Raw genomic sequence first — 23,527 nt, 5'->3', positions numbered from 1 at the left:
TTCGACAATGAAGTCGGCGAACGCCTGACCCTTCACTGCCTTTCTTGGTTCGAAAGTGATTTCCAGACTTTACATTTCAATAGCCCATTTAAGCATTTTATCGGATGACTCCAAAGTTGTCATTGTTCACTTGAGAGGTTGGTCTGTGTAGACCACAATCGGATGTGCCAAGATGTAAGGTTTCAACTTCTTGATAGCCATGTAAAGAGTAAGGCAAATTTTTCAACCATTGGGTACCGTAGTTCAGCATTTCTAAGTACATGGCTAATGAAATAGACCGGGAGTTGGATGTTGTCTCTCTCAGCGAGGAGAACAACACTGAGGGCATGATCTGAACGGCTAAGTACATGTAAATCATCTCTTTGGGTAGATGGCTAACAAGCCTTGGCAAAGAGTGTAGATGAGGCCGCCTCAGCATCATCCCCCCATTCAAACCTTGTCTTCTTCCTAATCGCTTGGAAGAAATAGAGGCACTTGTCACCTGACCGGCTGAGGAATCTTCCCAATGCCACCAGACAACCTATTAGCTTTTGTACTTATCTAACAGTTCAGGGTGACTTCATGTCAATAACTGCACCACTACAAATTGGCCAAAGAAACCATATCAAAATGGCCAAAGAGACTACCTCAGGGATGGTCTCTAGCTCACAGATCTCTTTGGCCTAAGGGACCATTTCATCAAAAGTGGTCTCTTGTTTGAAAAACTGAGACCATCTATTTTAAATAAGTAGTCTTAGGTTTTGAAAAACTGAAACCACCTATTTCAAATAGATGGTCTCTTTCTTCTTTTTTTTTACAAAAAAAAAAAATATCCAATTGAAAAAAAAAAAATAAAAAAAAAAATAAAAAAATAAAACTCAATAATACTATAATCAATATTCTTTCAAAAATTATACAAAACTCTACAATCAAGGCCTTTTAAGCATATCTTGTGCATCAATCTCACGTCAACCAAACAATTCAACAAGCAAAATCATTAATCTTCCCCCATTACACTTTTTATCCTAAAATTTTTTCCAAGACATCAAAAATTAGCACACAATTATAAAAGAAATATAGTAAACAAACTTTAAATTAGCAATTAAATAAACAAAACAAAAATTAAAAACTTAATTAAAAAAAATAAAATAGGAATAATTTGATTTGTAAGCCAAAACAGCAACAAATAATCTGATTTGATATCCCCTTAAAATAAACTTCATTATCACCCAAATTTTATCAACATGCATTATTTAACATTCATTAGGAAGTATAATCTAACTAGAAAAATCACATCGTTTAATATTCAATCAAATTTTAAAGAATTTTAAAATCGAGCAGTAAAATTCAGTGTGGATGGACTGGCCGCCTGATAGGCTCTCATGAATTGATTGGGAATACCTTACCAAGGTATTCTTGAAGTTTTATGGGAAGCTCGACGTAGAAGCCGACTCAGACAGCTGTTGGTTTCTCTTTTGCTCGATGATATGTTGAGCATCAGAGAATGACTTCTTACTGCCATCTGGCTGAACTTGCCAGATGACCTTCCTTGTGCCCGTCCGAGGAAGAAGGACTTTAGACCAGTCAATCGCGGTCGTGGCCTTCTCCTTCAGGTGTGGAGTAGGCTGCTTGTCCCTGACTGGCTTTCTCCTCTCAGCTTGAGGAGTCTTCTTAGCCGACTGACCCTTTCTAGGGCCAGTCGTCCTTTTGTTGATGAGGTCCCTGATCTCCCCCTTGAAACTAGTCATGAATTTCATGAGTTCGTCCCTAATGATAGGAGCACTCCCTCTTGCCGCCTAGGTTTCCCCAGCCGATGGTCTAGAGGATTTACTTGGACCGGCTTGGTTGTCGCTCCTTTCCAAGTTGTCTCTGGGCGGATGCGTCTAGAGATGAGTGACCCATCAGGGGCCACATGAGTTTCGACTTCAACGTCGTTATCTGTGTCATGGTCTGAAAAGACCTCTGCCTCAACCCGAGGCTGATTCTCATTAGGAGGTGGTACAAACTCTTCAACCATCTTAGAGGTACTCTCCCCATAGACGGCACTAAAAGTTTCAAGGTTTTTGGTGTCCTGCAGGAGAGTTACAGCTCCAAGACTAGGTTCAGCTACCTGTACATGCAAAATAACAGAGACTCCGGGTGGTAGGAGCTCTGCCTCTGACGATCAAGTTAGAGCGTGTTCGGAAAAAAGTAAAGAGTACGAAAAAGGTAAAGGTGAGATCTTCTCGGATTTCAAGATCAGGTGTTTTCTCTAATGTGAGAAAATTTAGGTGTTTTGTAATAAATGAACGTGCCCCGACCCTAAAAAGGGAGAAATCTCCCTATTTATAGGGTCATCGGGAATGGTGCCTCTGCCTAGGTTACGGAAACCTAGGACTGATGGGCTGCGCCGCTTTGGGGTTTTCTTGGGATGTGGGCCTAGAAGGACGCCTTTTCTCCCAGTCATAAGGAGTGCCACATGTCGAATGGAGATAGGTCAATTTTAGGCCTATCTTAGGGTGACACGTGTCTCCTACTGATAGGACCACGTGGCATGGGTATTTTTACCCAAAACAGTTCCTAAACCCCAATTCTTTAAAATTTACCTCATAACATAATTGGGTTGGCCTCGACTCACTTTGTCGTTACCCTTCCACTTTTAGATACGTACGTACACTCCTGCTCCGGCGTCAAAGGTCTCTACTTTCTTCAATTTCTATAATAATCCTTCTTGTTCTCTCTCCTAATGAAACTAGGAAAAAAAACAATTAACTAACTCCGTCAAGCTAAGAAATGGTAACAAACCACGGTTAAACCCATAACCCTCAACAAAACTTTAAATATTATTAAATCGACAATTTTTAGGCCCATATTTACGTTTGTGCCACTTGAGTAACGCAAATAGTTACTCAATTAAGTTGAGTAACGAAAATTTAATGTGAGAATGACACGTATGATTGTTTTAGAGTTGATGATGTCATCAATGTTTTGTTTTAGTAATAGTTAATAGATTTATTTTATTACTAAATTTATTACTTAGTAGCTTTTCAGACAAATTTAAAAGTTGATCCTAGAGTAAAGTCTATTTTGAGATACTCTATGCTTTCATTATTTGGTTTTTTTGTTATTTTTTTGGAATTCCAGTGCTTAACAAAATTAAATAATAACAATAAAAAAAATCGTTTTTTGTTGAGCCTGATGCAGGTTAATGTAAGTTCTGTAATAGAAGAATTTATCTTTAGAGGCTTTTTCTAGGCTCGTTAACCTCTTAATAAGTATTGTGTATTTAATTGTTTATTTTTATAATCTAAATCCAATAAAATGATTATAGTTAGTCCTGTTTTTTATTAGAAGGAAGATTATAGAGCAAGATAGTCGTTCCACCATCACTAATGTTTTTAGTTTGGTTAACAAAAATTATATATTTATTAGCCACTATAAAGTTTGAAATGTTTCATGTATCGTTGAGACTAGTTCAGATGACAACACTATAGTTTAGCCTTTGATTAGCTTTTTGTCACATTAATATTTGTATTTGATTGACTTTTGTCATTGTAGTTTAGCGTAATTCCAAGTATCAACGTAACAATGTTTTAATTTGTACATCAAATTTACAATAACAGTCTTAATCGAGTGTTTACGGAACACACCCAACTAGGAAATCAATTTGAAAGGTAGATGACGCAATCCAATTGAAACAACGAACTAAATCATTGAACTAGTCCAACTTCAAGTTAGTATACTTGTCAGTTTGGGAAAATATCATACAAATGTACGAATTGTGTCATATATATATATATATATATATATATATATATATATATATATATATATATATATATATATATATGAACTTAGAGAGAATAAATAGAAGTAGATATTACCAGGCCGGGGATAAATGTGAGATTAGTGAAAGAAAATAATTCCTCCGTTTCTTTTTAATTGTCACGTTTCTTTAGTCACGTTTGTCAATGCACAAACTAAACCATTAATATCTTTAATTACTGATAACTAAAAATTATGAAAAGTTGATATTTTGAAAGTATATATTGTGACGAATCTAACAAGATTCCACGTGACTATATTTTCATTACGTATAAAGCACAAAACACGGTCAAAAGAGAGTGTGTGAATAGTGCTAAAGTCAAAATGTGTCAACTAAAAAAAACGGAGGTAGTAGGTTAGTGAGAGAATCCAAGCTTCAAGCTCACTTGCTGTACAAGTCGTTAGTTATTATACTTCCTGTAATTTTAGATATTAGTTATATAACAGATTTTACGAATTAGATTGATATAGTACTTGCATGATGCATTATTAATTTGTGACTTACAATGTCTTTAAAATTATCATTTTACCCTTAAACTTAAATAAATTTACTATTACACTTCCCTAATGCAACTATTTGTTTTTTAAACAACAATACGACGTTTTAATATTAAATAAATTTACAATCTTAATTATGATCCCTCACATAATTATTTTTATTATTATTATTATTATTATTATTATTATTATTATTAATTCCCTCCTCTCACATAGCTTACTTTTTAATAAACTACTAGTTTAAATTCTGTGCAATGCATGATTTTAAAATAAACTACTAGTTTAAAGGATTCGATAGAGACAAAGGGTAAAGCATATGAAAGGTTTATTAGATAGAAAACAAAGGTAAAAAGTTTAAAATAAAAAAAAAACTAATGACATCATCATAGCAAATTGGCGAGAAAAAAATTTATGTGAGAGTGACATGTGTACAATTTGGAGAAGAGGTGATGTCAGCATGTTTTGTTTTAGTACTCTGTATTAATTAAAAGATTAGAACCAATAAAAAAAAGACACGTGTCCAATTAACTTGTTCTACAGGTAACCATTATGTTTCAATAGGTAATGGAGCAAAGTGAGATGATCCAATTAACTTGTTCTACAGGTGACCATTATGTTTCAATATGTAATGGAGCAAAGTGAGAAGATGAGTGTTAAAGGTGGGATTATATTGTGTAAATTAAAAGGTTGGACCAATATGAGAAGAGAGGTAAATGGTGAGATTGTTCCTACAAATTTTCCTTTGTAAACTTCATTTATCGGAATCGATCAAGATGCTCACACCATTGACAAATAATTTCTATTTCTATAATCAATGTTAATGATGATAATAGTTTCACCATACATATGGCATTCAATTTACATGTTAGTTAACTTTTTTTTTTTAAGGAAACATGTCAGTTAACTAAAAAGAAATAATTGAATTCGATTGCATATAACAGAAAAAATTAATCGAATCCGATTGCATTTGATGAGAATCGATCCGAAAGCTCTAAGCACTTGAGATATCTCTTACTCCCGCCTCACCCAATAATTTTTGTTACTCTTAATTAATTTTATCTTTGTTGTAAGGGATTATTATTATTTTGACAGATTTAAAGCGATTAATTAATTTTATCTTCACTCAAACTAATGAGCTTCCCCCGGTTAATATGCCATATTAACGAAGTTTGTTATGATGGTATTTTTGCAAATATTCAAGCATCTTTCAATTATTTTAATATTTTCATGGTTGGAGCTGAGTTGGCACATAACCGCGGACGTTATTCCATGGTTAACGGTCAATTTTAATCCCGTTTTGTCTTCACTTTGGGAATCACAAGCTCACCCCGTTGGTGTTGAATTTGGAGAACACGAACAACTTGCTCTCCTCCTTCTCTACTCCATTCTTGTCATAGTTTGGGCTAGCGAGATAAAAATTTGATGTTTAGCGTCCTCAACCCAGATGAAAAGGTCTAATTAGGAAGGATACGACACATACCTTTCAAAACCCTAGCTCCACAAAATTGTTCACTGATACTGTAGTCACTGCCTCCGTCTCCACCTCCTTAACCCTTTGTAATCGGTACTGCAATTGGTCGCCTCAACAATTGCCTGGTGATATCACTTCAATTCTTCACCAAGTTACTGCTAGCTACCTCCATTAACAGCCTAACAGGAGTTGATGTTGGAAAGGGGGGGGGGGGATTGTTGAACGAGGTCAAACATGGCGTTAGATTGGTAAGACTTAACGCCGCTACTCTTCAGTTAACTCGCCAATTGTTGTTGACGACTTTACCCTTACTATAGCTGGCGAAATGACACGCATTGCCCCCATATAAACACTCCTCTAAAGAGGATTTTCTCAAAAAAAAATTACGTACAACGGATTAAAATATATCTTTTATATAATTATAGAGTCACTTAAGTACAATCCTCCAAAAGCCAAATTCTCAAATCTCATTGGTTTTTTTTTTTTTTTTTTTTTTTTTTTTTTTTTTTTTTTTTTTAACTCCAATATAATAACTTCTAGTTCTCCATTTTTTCTAATAACTTCCACATCTCCTATTTCTCTCTAAATACACATGTTATGTATATACCGTGCGTTACCACGGATACAATCTAGTTCATGTAATGCTTGAGCACTAACTTGCGGGCCTTGCTACAAATAACATTTTATACTCCATTAATCATGTGAAAATTGATGAATAGTTATGGTTTTGATAAATCTAGGAAATTGTTGGTGAAAAGGTGCGGTTGTTTATTTGGCTGATACATTTGTGTTGTTGGCTTATTTTGGATTGGCTTATACATTTATTCTGTTGGAGCTAATGCTAGATACATATAAGCCAACAAAGGATGTATATTAGCCATTAAAATGAACATATCAGTCAATTAATGTCTTATATCAGTCAATATTAGTGACATATAAGACATTAATAAAAACGTATCACCAACAAAAGATATTTATCAGTCAACAAAAGGAACATATTAGCCAACAAATAAAGCGTATCAGCTAACAAATGAAGCGTATCAGCCAACAAAAGTAACAGGTAAGCCAACAAAATAAACATATCAACCAATAAAATAAAACATATAAGCCAACAATTAAAATAAACATATCAACCAACTAAAATAAAAAACATATAAGCCAAATAATGTATGATATCAGCCAACAAAAAGAACTTATCAAAAATTAAAAAAAAAAATATCAGCCAACAAAAAGAATACATTAGCTAACACAAAAACCATATCAGCCAACAAATGAAACATATTAGCCAACGAGTAAAATATATCAGTCAACCCTCCTGCACCAAACAGTTCGTGCGTCCGTACGCACGCAATACCTTCTCTAAAATTGTCACGAATTGTAAAAAATAATAATAAAAAAAAAAAAAAGGTTTCACCACTACCTAACGGATTCTTGGATGAGATCCGTCAATGGGGCCATAACAGACATGTGTCAATATCCTATTGGTTTAAGAAAATAATTTTAAAAAATTAAAAGATAAATAAAAAAAACCCTAACCCCACCAGGCCCACCACCTGCCCCAGTTGCCGCCGACACCTCTTTCCCCACTACAACCCGCCAAACTAGCCCTACCACCCCTTCCTCCCCTCCCCCCCACCCCCCCCCCCAAAAAAAAAATAGCCCTAACGGATTGTTTGGTGGGTAGAAAGTGGTGGCTGTCACAATTATTGACCCCGAAAGACACCACCTCGCGCAATTCATGCACGCTTCTTATATCACGCCCCACAACTCAACCCACCGTTGAATAACGATGTGCTCAATGCGGTCGTGTTGTTGGGCTGGTTTTCAACCATCATTGGTGTTAGGGGAGGGGGTTCGAGCGTTGGCGATGTTAGGGGAGAGGGTTTCGGGCGGTAACAGTATTAGGGGAGGGGGTTTCGTGACGTAGTTTTGGGTTTGCGGGGCGTTCTAGTGTTAGGGGAGAGGATAGGTGGTGGTTTCAGCGATGTTACAGGCGGCAGGGTGGACTTCTCGACAGTGGCAGTGCCGATGGTGGGTTGTACAGCTGTCAGTGGTGGTGGCTGGGTTAGGGATTAGGGTTTTTTTCTTCGTTTTTTTTAATTCTTTTTTTAATCCAATACATAATTGACACGGGTCCCATCAACGGTGTTTGGAGAGAAGCCGCTAAGTACATGGTGGTGAAATCAAATTTTGGTGTTTTTTTTATATATATGGTGTTATAATAAAATTAAAAAAATATATAAATATAAATTTGTGGTGTTGTTATAATCCAATTTCCATCATTTTTTTTATGGTTTTATATTATTTTGCAAAATTCTCAAGGTTTTATCTTACTTAATTATGACATTTGTTTTACATAAAATATAAACTAAACATTCTACATCATTAAATTGTTCATTATAACCTTTTGATGTGGCTATTTTTTTTTTTAATATACTACCTCCGTTCCAAAATGATATTTATGATTGGAATCTTTGACTTCTATAATATAATTACAGAGTCGTTTTGATGAGAGTGCTCCAAAACCCAAATGCTCAACTCTCATGCATTTAGGTTTTTTTTAATTTTTTTTAAGAAAAAAATAACTATCAATCCCACTATTTTATTTTTAGTTTTTTTTTATCACTTTTTTTTAAAAAAATCAATAACTACTCATTCACTATTTCTTTTTGGTTTTTCTTTTTGTTTTTTTTTTCAAGGGACTACTACTAACATTTCACTTTGTGATTTTTTTTTTTTTTTTGGTACGTTGTATAACATATGACATGCATTAGCACGAGTATATAGTTCTTTTTATCAACAATTCACTATAGCACTAAAAATCCCCAACATTTCACTTTTTTTTTAAACACTACGTACTAACATTTCACTTTATTTTACGAGTATTTTTTTTTTTGGTACATAGTATAATATATGTCATGCATTAGCACGAGTATACAGTTCCTTTATCGACAATTCACTATAGTACTCTAAATCCCCAACCCTTCAATTATATGCATTTTTTTTAGGGACTACCCTCCAAACATTTTCACTTCTTTAATCATAAAAAAAAAATAAAAATGTACAACACGTTTTTGTGCAACTGGCCTCAGCGAATAACTACTTGCAACAGAACAAAGTATGTAACTCCTAGAGCAAGACACTAACCATATGACACTAACCGAGTAACACGAGTAACCCCTATAACACTGAACAGGTAACCTCTATAAATTTGAAAATGTAAACCCCATAATAGCACTGTGTGGCCACCGACATAAAAGAGTAAGATCCTGTTTTTTTAGCTTCTAAGCAAAGCATAGAATATCATATTTCAGCACAGCACAGCAGGTGTCAGCACATTATTAATACGATTATTAATACTCAGTACAACAGAGCTAATTAGGGTTCAACAAAACTGACCATTACAGCTCAAGTTTAAATTACAACATCAAAATCAACTTTCCATATTTTAAATATATTTTTTCTTATATATCCCGTGCATTTTGCACGGGTACACTCTAGTTTTTTTTAAAAAAAAAAAAAAAAAAAAATCAGGATTCAGAATTTCTCCGTCTCTCTTCCGCTTCAACATCCAAATTTCGCAATTTCGCAAAACCCTAATTCCACTCTCTACTTTTTCTCTCTCTTTCACTTTCTCTCTCCTCTTCTTCGCATTCTCACTTTCTCTCTCCTCTGCAAATCCATGGCGTCGGAGGCAAGCGCCGGAGCAGGCGGCAAATTCCGGAAGAAGCCCTTTCGACGAACCCAAGCCACGCCTTACGATAGGCCGCCGACTGCTTTACGCCCTACTCAGCTCGTCGGTGCTGCCTCTGAAAGAGAGAATAATGGTTGGCTTTCGAAGCTTGTCGATCCAGCTTCACGCCTTATCACTGCTGGTGCTCACAAGCTTTTTTCTTCCGTCTTTCGGAAACGCCTTCTTCCTCCTCCTCCACCTCCTCAACCTTCTCATGGTATTTTACTATTCCCCCCCCCCCCCCCCCCCTTTTTTCTGATATTTGGGCTGTTTTTATTGCGAATTTAGCTTAATAAATTGTTTTTGAATTGAATGATTTGGAATTTGTGTTTGGGAATGATGGGTTTTGTTTTGATTTTTGTGTTTTAGCTTAATTTGGGATTTGGGAATTGGGTAATTTGGGAAAATTGGGTACTTTTGGAATCTGGTAATTGGGTAATTTGGGAACTTGGAATTGGTTATTAGGGAAAGGAGGAATGAATGATTTGATTAGAATTGTTTAACTTAAATGTCATTTGAACGTTTTGCTGAATGCTTGCTTATAGGGTATCTTCTATAGATTCGGAAGCCGTGAAGGTGTGAAGTAAAAAGTGATTGTATTTTGTGGATGTTGTCTTACTTAGTTTAGAAGTTTTTTTTTTTTTTTTTTTTTTTAAAAAAGATTGTAATAAGATGTTAGTTTGTAGAATTTTGAATTGCTAGGTTGTGTGTAGTTTATTAGTAGCTGATTCCTGTATTTGCTTGCTCTAAATTATCGACCAAGTTTATAATCTATGCTGTTTTGGTGTTGATGTCGTGTTTGATTACATTTGAATGCTGTACGGTCGTAACTAGCTATGATAAAAGTGATGGGTCTGGCATTGGCGGTTATGTTTGCATTGATTAAGGTTACCTTGATTAAGATTTTAATGTATGATTCTAATCTGATTTTATTGTTGTTGCTATTTTGATCTTGATTTTAGTTTACACGTCTAATTGAATAGTGATGTTTGTAATTGTGTTTTTTATTTTTAAATTCAAGCCAAATATAAATCTGAAATTCTGATCTGAGTAATTTCCATTTGACTTTTCCCATGTATATAGATGAGACGCCAGAGATAGCGGACGAGCAGCCAGAAACCACGACAAATGTATGTCTCACATATTGTACATGTCTTGCCTATCTGCTATACTTTTAAATTTGTATTCTTAATGACGATATTATGTTTGCCTATTCAAAATTCATGTTTTTGAATCGTAAAAACTGTTCCATACACAATAAAGGATAGAATATGTATTCTAGTGAGTGTGATAGTGTATGCCTCTTTAGTATTGGCCCTAACTTTACAGATATTCTTCTTCTATATTTCCGAATAATATTTCTGTGTTGTTTAAAATTACTTGCGATGTTTGGCCCAATTTTTTTTTTGATTGAAGTGCAAAAGTAGTGAGAATAAAGTGGGCAAGCAATTTGGGGCGTAACTATCATGATAAAGTGGATAAAAATGATGTAACGTTGTGTAGCATGTAATTTGGGATGTCTAAATATTACATGTGGCAAATAAATTGGATGAAGTAGGTTGTATTTAGGTTGTTGTTTGTCAAGGCTTATCAAGATAGGCCATTGCTTCCTTTACCATGTAAAGTAGTTGATAATGTGATAGACACTTATTTTTAATACATCCCTTTTTTTTTTTTTTTTTTTTTTTTTTTACTTACACTATCTTGGTTTTACTTTGTTTATAATGGCACAAACATATCAAGGTGGTATTTAGTTAGATTTGTCTTACCGTGTATTTTCAAAATTTCAATAAAAATAATTTGTATTGATAATGAAAAATATTATTTGTAAGTTATGCATTGGCACTTTAGCAACATGATAGTCATTGTTGCAATTTCATAATTGAAAGATTTGTTTATTATAGAAGTTATTGCTTCTGTTACGGGGATGCATTTTGCTCCATGTAAGCAATCTCTTCTCTTTGTGGTTACTACCATGATATTGTTGTCGGCAAAAAGAAAATCAAATGTGGCCAATAGAATAAGGATTATTTGATCTTATTATAATCTTCTTTTTAGTTTATTAGGAAAAGGGGATTAACTAGATTTTCTTTAGCGGGTTTTATATTTCTTCCATAATAATATCCTATTGTACACTTGTATATTTACTTTGTGTACTTTACGAAAGAACGTCATTTGATGTTGACTTGTTATTCAATAAATTGTAGGTGCTCGGACGCCTTAGAGTACTTTAGATGTCCTACGTAAATGATTCCTTGTAATAGATTGGAGTTAGATTGATTTGGCTTTGTTTTAGTGAAGCTCATATTCATATATGCAATATAGCAATCAAAGAAAGTGTTGAGGGTCCATTTTATTTTGCTAGGTAAGGGAGACCCTGCTAGATTGTCCCTCACAACTTTCACAGGTTAACCAAGCCCTACACACGGGCCAAGCCAAGCCTTTGAGTGGGGTGAGGGGAAAGGAGGGGAGGGTGACCTAATTCATAGGCTAAACTTTTGAGTTGGGGAGTTTGGGGGAGGATATGGGGAATCTCCATCCCGAAAGACCCTAGGGTCAATTTATTTGGTTTTGGTATATAAGGATCACTAAACTAGAACCCTTCACATGTCATGGATTAACCCAACCCAAATATGCAGGCAAGCCTTTGAGTGAGTTTTGAAGGGGGAGGGTAGGGTCAGGGAAATCCGCACCCTCAATGTCCCATTTCTTTGAATTCGATGAGGTCCATTTAGTTGGTTTTGAGATAAGGACTGAATATTATAATGGGGCCCAAACAATTTATAGTTTTATTTAATTAGTTAAAATGAGATCTGGAAGTAAGATTTAAATATGTTGTATTAGTCCTTAGTAGTTATATGTATAAATCTGAGTTGATCTCATAAGAAAAATTGTCAATATAACAAGGTTTAACTGAAGTTGCAAAACTTTTGTAATTGGAATGCTAGGATAAATAAAATGTATGACTGATATCTGTTCAGATCATTTTTCAATTATCTGAATTTAAGCTATGTTGTTCGGAGAAAATAGTTATTTCGATGCTCTTACTTTGACAGTATGACCTTTTTGTAAACTTATCATTGTTCTCTTAAATTATTGTTACTTGTCACTACCCTTGGACCATGTATATTTTCTGTTACAGCTCATCACTAATTCATATTGACTAGGTTGGCCCTTCTGGCAACAAAGAAGCAGTTGCTTCTAAAGGTAATTATCCAAGCAGAGTATCTCAGAGCGGTGAGGTTGCAGATTTGGAGGATATTTTGAAGCAAAAGACCTTTACTAGGCAAGTCTTGTTGGTTTTTTGCTAATGTTATTTGCATGGTAATAATATAATAAATCTTGCCTTGAATATAGGTTGTGTTGGCAAATCTCCCCCTCCCCCCCCCCCCCCCCCTCTGCGGGTATGTTTTTGTTTTATTTTGACACTATTAAGAAATGGTTAAGAGGATATCTTTACTTCTACTCTTTACCACCGTATGATGGAGACCACTTCGAGTGTGAGACATATTCTTGCTTCTTGTTGTTTCTTTTCAACATCATAGATGGTGATGAGGGAAAATCCTTATTCTTTCCAGTAAAACCTGAAAATTTTCTCTACCATCCGACTTTGGTTGTCCTTTTTTATGGAAATTAAATTTTTTACTTAATACAATACACTTTATCCACTTTGGTACTACATATTTCAGTTGCCTACATTCAATTTATAAATTATGTTCTCTTAGAATTTTGTTTATGTGAGCAATCCCAGTTAAGTTAGATGTTTTATATAGAAAGCTTCAAATGAAATTAAAATTAAATAAATACATGAAGATTGCTTTTCATCTTTTGGATCACTACACTTTCTGATAGTCTTCTATAAAAATATTATGCTAACAGTCAAATGTAACCAAAATCTGATTCCAAAAGCCAAATGTGGTACATATGATCAGATTGAATTTTCTTTCCCTCCTTTTTTTCTTAGAACTTTAGAAGCATTGATTCTTGTCAACCTAGATGAATAATGGAATATGCCCAATAAGGCTTAAGTAAAAGTGCAATCTCTGGGTTGTCTAATTTTATCTGCTTTTTAAAAGTTGTTAGCTAGGCATGGACTTGTGTACACAATGATAAGTGGGCAAGTTATCATGATATAAATTTTGAGTTTTGGTTGAATATTTGTAGCCACTTTAAAATTCAATTTAGAGACAGTGTAGAACATTGAGATGTACTATTGGTAAAGCAAATTGGCATTTCATATGTGTGGAGTATCAAATATGGACTTTAACATTGCCCTAATCCGTCTATATCTCTCTCTTTCTCTTTTGGCCCCCAGGTCTGAGATAGATCATCTAACTGCACTATTGAAGTCAAGAACTGTTGATAATCTGGTTGAAAATGAGAAGGGAAGTTCAGAACCCAACTCTTCAGACGAGAAAGCTTTTCATAATAGATGTGAAATTCTAACTAATTATCCTGCTAATGAGAATGGAGCAGAGCGTGTACTCCCTGCAGCCATCACTACTCCTGTCACGAGATCAAAGGTGGGATATATCTTGAGATTCTAGTTGTTCTGTCTCCTCTTCTATTTAAATGGTCATGCTGAGTTTTCCCATGCAAATGTTTTGTGTATTTAGGTACTTGAAGATGTTATTGCTTCCCCTGCTGAGCTTGCTAAAGCATACATGGGTAGCAGGCCTACGAGAGCATCTCCATCCGTGCTGAGGGAGGACTTATCTGCTTCTTATAATCCATTTTTTCAACCAAAATCTCCAGCCACATCTCTTATTCAAAAGCCTGCCAATGAGATTGGAGCTGCTGCTAATGGTTTTATGACCCCTAGATATAGAGGAAGATCTGCAATATACAGTATGGCTCGTACACCATATTCCAGGCCTCATCCTACAGAAGTGTTTAAGGTTTGCTCTAGAAAATCTGTTGAAATTTGAGTCACATTAGTGCTTGCTTATATTTATGTGCATGATTCAGGCTGCTGAAACTTCTTATGGTGCCCATGGTGCGTCATCATCATCTCATAATGCAACGGAGATTCAACAGCTTAGTGGATCTAACAGACAGGTAATATCTATCTATGAGATATTGGTTGTAGCCTTTGTAGGTGTGATGTGTGCTTGCTCATTTTGGTTTCTACTTTTGTCAGGTTCTCAAGCGCAGGAGTTCTGCCTTGGAAAGTGATATAGGATTTGTTGGTCCCATACGTAGGATTCGTCAAAAGCCTAATCTTCTACACTATAAAGCCTTGTCTCAGCCTGTTTCTGGTGCTACACATGTAAAACAAGGATCTGGGTTTCTTACAGATGCTACTGAAGTGCCCTCTTCTATTAATGGGAGTGCCAACCTCCGTTCTTCATCAAAAGCACTTGTAGACAATGGCATGCGTAATACAAGATATAAAAGTGTTCCTTCGCAGTCTATTGAAACGGCTGAAAAGATCTTCCAACAGCTTGACAAATTCTCTTCAAAAGGAAAGTCTCCTGAGAAGAAATTCGACATCGTAGGAGGAAGTTCATCTGGGAAGATGACAACTGATATGCGAGATGGATTGGCTCGTAAGAGCATGAATACAGATTCACTGAAGGTTTTGCAGAGTATTGAAGACAGTAGGAAGGAGAGTGGTTTGGTCGACTCTTCTAATGCACCTGATCAGTCACTTCAAATTTCACGAAGGGTAGAAGGTAGTTTTCACAAGTCTGTTCCCTCTGTTGAGGAAGGTGAAGAGGCTGGAAGACCTACTAAGGCCCTGGATTTTAAGAATCCTCGGTCAAATTATGACCATCCGCAGAAAAAACGGGCATTTCAGATGAGTGCTCATGAGGTATTTATTTCGTTATCTCTCTGCTGCATCCTGTATAGGAACTAGATTATCCTTGACCTCATTTTTAGTTAATACTAAACACACTCCTTTTGTTCTTATGTATGTCAAGATAAATTGTACATTGTATGTGTGTATGGAATCAATGGACACAATTTAGTTTAGGTTTTATTTTATGCATAGTTATGCCCTCTTTGAAATGGAATGTCCACATTTCTAGTTGGACTCATTTAGTCATTTTTGCATCCTTTGTAATTAATTAATGCATCTATATTTGATCAACAAGTTCCACTCATTTGCAAGCACTCAACTTGGACATACTCTTTGCTATAGAGAACTTGGATATTTTTTTTTGAATGTGATTGCAATGGAAATGTAATTTCTAGATTGACTCAGTTTCTTGTGGTTGTAAATGGAAGATGATTAATTTTTGCCTACACAAGTGATATTTCCTTTGAAATACTATCTTCATGTCTTCTCTATTGGCTAAAGTTGTCTGCACCATGGTGTTGAATTTTAATAGTTTTTGTTAGATGGTTCTGTCTTTGAAGTGTAGATCTTGAATATTGTGTTTTGTTGATCTTTTTATATTCTGATGATAATATTTTGATAAAAGTTTGCTATATTGTCTCATCTAGGACTATCTGGAGCTGGATGATGATGTTCATGCAAATGGTGTTGCGTCAACTCCATTTGTTAAAGGAGTGGAAGACCATGAGTTGGCTAAAAATTCTGCTGCCATCTCTGATAACCCTCAAAGTGTGGCAATCTCAGCGGGGAACCCTCTAGCTCCAGAATTAAAATCATCAACAATTTCATCGGGCTCAATAAAAGAGTCCCCAACAGATGGGTTTGCTGCTGCACAAACATCTTCTGGCTTTTCTGTTCCTATTGGATTTTCAGCATCATCATCAACTAGCACAAGTACACAAGCTGCAGTAAGTTATCCTCTTTCAACTGCGGAAATGAACAATGTTGCTGGACAGACTGAAAAAATAAATGATATCATTGCAACAAGCTCAAACTCTGCAGCTGCAAAGGACATTAAGTCAGAGTTGCCAAGCAGGTACTTAATGCTCTCTTACACTCTATTTTGGAAAGTAGACTCCTACCTTCATTTGTTAGTATTTTGTCTAAGGACTCTGTAAGAAGCATTTACAGTTCTACCCTTGTATCCATTTGTCATTCTACTTCCAAGTTACTTGGCTAGAATAGAAAATCAGACTGAGGTGAAAGTTGACTCCTGCTAAATGAGAATGGGAACATAATGTTTGAACCTCTGTTAATCTGATTTTTGGCAAAACAACAAATAACTTGTGTTTTAGACTTGAGCTTTTTGTTGGCTTCCGAGAATTTTTTATATTATGGACTATAATGAAGGTCTTGTTGGAGAAATTTGATAGATAGTAGCTATAAACTTTGTCGTTGTACCTCAGGACTTGAGGAGAGTGGTATGTTTTACCATTGGAAAATAATTATATATGTGACTAGCTTATCCTCCCTTCCCATTGGCTGGAGTGGCTATAGTTAGAACAGTTGCACAAATTAGTAGTTTAACGTGCACGGGCTAGCGCTTTACTACAATACTTGCCATTCTCAGATATTTCTTGAACTTGAATTTATAGTAAGTTTTTATTTGTGTTTTTTGGTGCAATTATGTTAGACTCTGATGCTTTCTCTTTGACTTGAATACTAATGGCTATTGCTATTTCCAGTGCAACTGTAGTAGATGGACCTGATACGGTCAAGAAGAACACCCTACATTTTGGGGATGTTTCTAAGAGAATGGAGGGTGACCCTTCTTCTGTGGCGAACTCAGCCAAAGGTTTATTTTCCTTCGGAACACAATCAAATGGTGCAACACTTAGCAATGGATTATCCAGTACGTTATCTGTGACAATGGGTGTGTCATCTCCCGTTCAAACTTCAAGTAGCTCAAATGATCAGGTTACAGTTCCTGTGTCAGTGTCGTCTTCACCATTGCCATCGCTCTCTGTTTCTAATGGCAATGCTGTATCAACCTTTTCCTCAGTTACTTCGGCAGGAACCATGTTCAGCTCTGCTACTACTGGGGGCTTGCTAAACTTTGGGAGCAGCAGTAGTCAGTTTTCTACCTCAACATCTGCTCTATCAGCTTTTGGTTCCAGTTTCCAATTCGGATCTGCTGCAGTTCCGTCTACCTCAGCATCAGCTTTGGAGTCTATTGCTGGACCTAAATCAAGTGAGACTGCTTTTAGCAACGCAACTGGTGGCCTGTTTAGTGTAAAACCTGTTGGAACTGCTACGGTAGGGAACACTATATCTGAATTTAATGCTTCTACTTCCAAATCTGCCAGTGGCGAGACCCAAACTGCTCCTCCAGCTATCTTTAGTTCTGCATCATCATCTGCTGTTGCATTCTCAAGTTCGACACCAAATTTCTCAAGTCAATCTGCTTCCTCACCTTCATCTAATATTTTTGGGTTTAGTGCACCTCCTAGTGTTAATGGTAGTGCTTCTGTAAGCACTGGTTCTAACCCTTTCACTACTGGCTCAGGGTTCGTATCTAGTGTTGGTTTCCCTTCAGTGACTGCACCTGTTAGCTCTAGCAGTAATACATCATCCACCATATTTGGTTTGCAGTCGTCTAAACCTGCCACCTCTGGTTCTATGTTTGGCTCATCATCTCAATTTACTGGGTTTAATTTTGGATCGACAGCCTCTGGGACTTCCGGAGCTAGTAATAGCACACCGATTTTTGGAGCTACTTCCAGCTCCTCTGCGGCTAGTATCAGCACCCCACTTGTGTTTGGAACTACCTCCAGTACCTCTGCAGCTAGTAATAGCAACCCAAATGTGTTTGGAGCTAACTCTAGCTCTCCAGCAGCTAACTGTGGAGTGTTTTCGTTTGGGGCTGGTTCATCCACAGCCTCCATTTTCTCAGTCCCTTCTGCTGCAGCTTCCACATCTGCTCTGAGTACACCATTTTCATCTCAGCCGGCATTTGCTAGCTCTACCCATCAACCATTTGCATTTGGTTTGACGCCCCCTGCTGGAATTAATGATCGAATGAGCATGGAAGACAGTATGGCTGAGGATTCTGTGCAAGTTTCCACACCAGCAGCACCAGTTTTTGGTCAGCCAATTTCAGCACCATCAAGCAATTTTGTGTTCAATGGAGCAGCAGCTCCATCTGCAGGAAGCCCATTTCAATTTTCCGGCCAGCAGAATCAATTTGCCCCCCAGAACACACCATTTCAGCCCTCTGGTAGTCTAGAATTTAATGCTGGTGGGGCTGGGAGCTTTTCATTAGGTAGTGGTGGTGTGGATAAAGCAAGCCGTAGAATTGTGAAAGTAAAAAAACAAATACGGAGAAAGTAAATGTGGCTGTGTCACAAGAATTTATGGAACAAAGGTGTCCTGTATTGGTTTTCTCATGGAGCAAGAATGGGCATGACACCAGGCTGCTGGGATGACTTGGCTTTCGCCTAGGTTTATCCATCGTATATTTCAGGAAAGGAAGGTTAGTCCTTCCATTTTATAAAACTTTTCTTTTTTGGGGATAGGTTACCATTTACAAGGCCTTTTTCACAATTTTGAGTTTTATTTGGAGCTGGTCGAAGATTTGTATTTGTAATAACTGTAGTTCAGTAGCTAGCGTAGGATCATGTCTTCTGTACCCATATTGTGTACCATAAAGATTAGAGTCTCGAATTTAAATTTTTTAAAAGTTGGAAAATACTACAGTGTATTGTACTGTAGTAGAATGGTTCTATATGTTTATTCCATTGGAAAGCTTTCTGTCTCGACCCGCTTTCAATTTCCATGCAAATTTCTTACCAATTTTGTTTTTTTTCTTCTTATTGGTTCGCGATTTTGAGTGGTTTAAGGTAATCAATAAAGAATTTATAATTGATTTGTTGCTTGTTCTGATTTCTATAGGGAAAGATTGAGACCTTGGTATTATGTTGTTTATAATTAGGAATTGCTAAATCGGATTTTATCTGTGCTAGAGTTGATTTTGTTTGGTACTAGATTTCCTAATTTGTCTTTTAACTAGAGGCGTGAACAAACCGAGCTGAATTGATTACTATTTTGTTCATGCTCATTTAACTTAGGCGAGTCTCATCTTGAGTCTCTTGACCCTGAGCTTTTGTTTTTCAGAAAGTTAGTGTTCATGAATGGTTTCATTTATTGATAATGCTGCATTTGTTAATTAGATTTTTTTTCATTATCAAGTTTTTTCTTATAATAGGGCTTTATTTATTTATTTTTATATATTACCTCTAATTTTTTTAGTTGACACGTTTTGACTTTAACAATATTCACACACTTCTCTTTGACCGTATTTTGTGATTTATACGTAATGAAAAATATAGTCATGTGAGGTCTTATTAGATTCGTCACGATTTATATTTTCAAAATATTAACTTTTTATATTTTTTGGTAATCGGTAATTAAAGATATCAACGGTTGAATTTGTACATTGACAAACGTGACTAAATAAACATATCAACTAAAAAAAAACGGACGAAGTATGACTTTTGCCTGTAACATTTTAATATTTTGAAATAAATTATAATAATAAAAAAAAAATCCTAACTAAATTACTGGTACTCAAAGACCATCCAAGCATAAAGGTTTAGAAAGCTTCCAACATCAAGCTTCCTACTACAGTCAGAAATAAAACCAAACAACAACAGCATTAAGTCCACTACAATAGTTAAACCATAGCAAACTAAGACTTTAGAGGTTAGGATCTGCCATGGGGCTAAGCAGAACAGCTTCCAGCAACTAAATGCTTCCAGTAATGTCGTCTTCATATGCGTCCTTCACACTGGTCGGAGCTTCAGCGAACCATTTCCCTCCCATCTCAATGTCCTGTCCAAGTTGTGCTAAATAGTGTGCAACCCTATTCGCCTCTCTTGGCACATAATTGAAAGTGAATGTGCATCCTTTGCTGAGCAAGCTTTCCATATCTCTCAAGATTACAGCAAGTTCATGAGTATTGTACTTCTCTACCTCCTCAATGGTCTTCTTAAGGGATAGAGCATCAGTTTCAATAACAACATCCTTTAGCTCTGCGTCAACAGCCATCTGCATTCCTCCCTGTATTGCCAACAATTCAGCTTCAGCAGCAGTTCGTGGGTTGAAGCGCCACGATTTCCCAAAGAACCAAGTTCCATCAGCCATCCTAGCAACCACTCCAGCTCGTGCCTTGCCATTTTTCCTCCACGCTGCATCCGTGTTGATCTTAGTCACTCCATTTGGAGGCCTTTAGCACAGCTGGGATTCTTCCTTTTCCCTGGAAAACATTCAAGGTAGTACCCAAATCCAGCTTATATTTGTTAAACAAAGACAAAGGGTGGTAAACAGCTTATTGGAACACTGTATAATTCCTAGCGCTCCATATATGCCAAATTGCAACCGAAAATTTGATCCTCCAATTAACACTAAGATTCATGTTATAGTTAATCCAACCTTCCCAATTAATGTTGAAAAAGACGTTATAATTAAATTCTTTGTCCATATTGTTTAGACCAAAAATTCTAGACCACAAAGTTCTAGTATTAATGCAATCCCTAAACAAATGCACATGACTCTCATTTTCTAGCTTGCATCGAGTACAAATAGCATCAAAGTTATTAATTCTTAATGCCAAAACCGTAGCAGTGGGAAGAATTTGATGACTTATGTTCCATATTAGCATTTTGTACTTATAGTGGTTGGGAAGATGCCAAATTTTTTTCCAATTGATGGAGGGGAAGGACTGGTGAGCAGAGAAGTTAGAGCAAATGTCATAGGCACTTCGAATATTAAATTGACCATTGGTCTCAATTCCCCAACAAAGAGAGTCATCAACCGAAGCAACCTTGGGTAAAGGAATGCATTCAATAAGATTGCAAAGGTACTCAGGGATGATATGGCTAATTTTCCTAGTATTCCAATTCCCATTATCAATAATATCACTAACTCTCCAATGAGCTATGGAATCCGGAATCGGGTTATCAATGGTAAGATAAATTGGCTTATCTCCCACCCAATGGTGATACCAAAGGCAAATATCTTTACCATTCCCAACTCTATAAGATATACCCTTCATCAAAAGCTCTTTACCTTTCAAAATATCTTTCCAAAAAGGGGAGTCACGAGAAGAGGGAATGCTATGAAGAAAATCAGAATTTTTAAAGTACCTAGCTTTAAGGATTTTAACCCAAAGTTTATCCGGTTCTTTAATAATTCTCCACCCAAGTTTGGCCATGAAAGCAAGGTTCCAATTTCTTAAAATCCGAAATCCAAGACCCCCTTACCCGAAAGGAATGCTAACTTTCTCCCAACTAGTCCTAGGAAGATAATAAGACCTACGCACCTTATTTCAAAGAAAACGCCTACTACATTCTTTCAACTCCTTAAGAATAGAAATAGGTAAAAGAGTGGTTTGCATAGCATAAAGAGGGTAAGAATTAAGGACGGACTTAATTAATGTACATCTACCCGCCATATTTAGAAGCTTAGCTTGCCATCCTTTTATCCTATTTTTAGTTTTCTCAAGGAGATCAACATAATCGGCCTTTCTTAGTCTATTAGGACTAATATTGACACCCAAGTATTTACCAAAGGAAGGGGCTCCATTAATATTAGAGGCCTCTAGAATAGCTCTTTTAAGGGAAAGACAAATTTTAGGGGGAAAAATGACTTTGGATTTAGTCGAGCTTATGAATAATCCTGATTTTTTGCCAAACTCAAGAAGGGTCTCCTTAATAGTTTCCACATTATCAACCGAAGCCTTTGCAAAGAGGAAAACATCATCGGCATAAAAGAGGTGGGAAATACTAACCTCATTATCAATTTTGATTGGCTTCCAATGGCCCTCGCCATCTTGTTGCTCAATCATTAGTGATAACCTTTCGAGGCAAAGAACGAAAATATAGGAGGAAAGAGGATCACCTTGTCTAATTCCTCTTGAAGGAGTAAAATTCTCGGTTATTTCTCTATTCCATAAAATAGAAATAGAGGGAGAAGTGATACAACTTAAGATTAATTTGATAAGAGAATCCCAAAAGTTAAGACCAATAAGAGTTTCCCTAATAAATCCCCATTCCAAGCTATCATAGGCCTTAGAAATGTCAATTTTAAAAGCCATCAAGTGTTTTTTACTAGATTTTTTAAAAAGATGGGCAACCTCCTTAATGACTAAAATATTCTCATCAATAGATCGACCCTCAATGAAACTAGATTGAACCGGATTAATAAGGTCACCTAAAAGGGGTCTAATTCTATTAGCAATAATCTTCGTAATAAGTTTATAAATAGAATTACAAAGCCCTATAGGTCTAAATTCATTAATGGTCTCCGGTTGATCCGATTTAGGAATAAGGCAAATATAAGACTCATTAATATAAGCCGGAATTTTTCCTTCCCCAAAACATCTTAAAACAAGATTAGTGATAGACTCACCCACAACATCCCAATATTTTTGATAAAATCTAGGTTGAATCCCATCCGGACCGGGGCTTTTTAAAGGGGCATTTTTAATCTCCAAAGTACTAAATTACTAGATAGGGAAACAAAATCATCATATTTAACCACTGCATTAGGGGTAAAGGACACGTTCCTAGGTTGACAAAGCTGCTTTGACGCAAAGACCTCCTTAAAATGATTAACACACAAATTTTTTAACTTAATCTGATAATTAATCCAGTTACCCGATTCATCTTTTAGACTAATAATCTTCCCCCTAATGTTTTTGGCTAGAATGTGAAAATATTTGGTATTCCAATCACCATACTTTCTCCAATCTACCCCGGCTTTTTGAGCCAAGAAATTCTTTCCATTTTAAGCACGTCATTAAGTTGTTTTAAGAGGTCCTTTTCAAGATTAATAAGGAAGGATGAAAAACTATTACTTAGAGCTTTTTGTAATCCATGAATCCTAGCAATTAATCTGTTCTTATGTTGCATGGTTTCATTAAACACATTTATTCCAAACCTTAACATCCGAAGTGAAGTGACGTTGAGAGTTATTAAAATTAATTCCTTTTCTCCAAGAATTAGCGAAGAAATTATCAAAATTAGGATTTTCCAACCAAGCTTCCTTACATCGAAATGGGAAATTACCATTAGAAATAATAGAACCTGTATCAACCATTATAGGAAATGATGTGAATAAGTTCTAGTAAGATGATATACCTGAGTTTGAGGGTACACTTTCAGCGATTCCACATTTGCTAGAGCCCTATCCAGTTCCCTAA

The 23,527-nt window shown here is 36.1% G+C and overlaps 1 protein-coding gene across 1 annotated transcript; it reads left to right on the top strand.

Moving 5' to 3' along the window:
- Positions 1–9,330: 9,330 nt before the first annotated feature.
- LOC145580125 (nuclear pore complex protein NUP1-like) lies at positions 9,331–19,083 on the top strand. The gene is made up of 9 exons (XM_081637476.1): positions 9,331–9,702; positions 10,569–10,615; positions 12,653–12,771; positions 13,801–14,008; positions 14,102–14,383; positions 14,454–14,543; positions 14,626–15,300; positions 15,936–16,363; positions 17,013–19,083. Exons 1-9 carry the CDS (start codon positions 9,435–9,437, stop codon positions 18,655–18,657), a joined length of 3,762 nt encoding a protein of 1,253 aa, XP_081493602.1. The 5' UTR covers positions 9,331–9,434; the 3' UTR covers positions 18,658–19,083.
- The last annotated feature ends 4,444 nt before the right edge of the window (positions 19,084–23,527 follow it).

This window comes from Chenopodium album, chromosome 14 (genome assembly GCF_948465745.1).
Source record: "Chenopodium album chromosome 14, dcCheAlbu1.1, whole genome shotgun sequence".
NCBI classification, from domain to species: domain Eukaryota; kingdom Viridiplantae; phylum Streptophyta; class Magnoliopsida; order Caryophyllales; family Amaranthaceae; genus Chenopodium; species Chenopodium album.
Note: the sequence above shows the minus strand (reverse complement) of the source record. Positions and strands in the feature narration are given on the sequence as shown.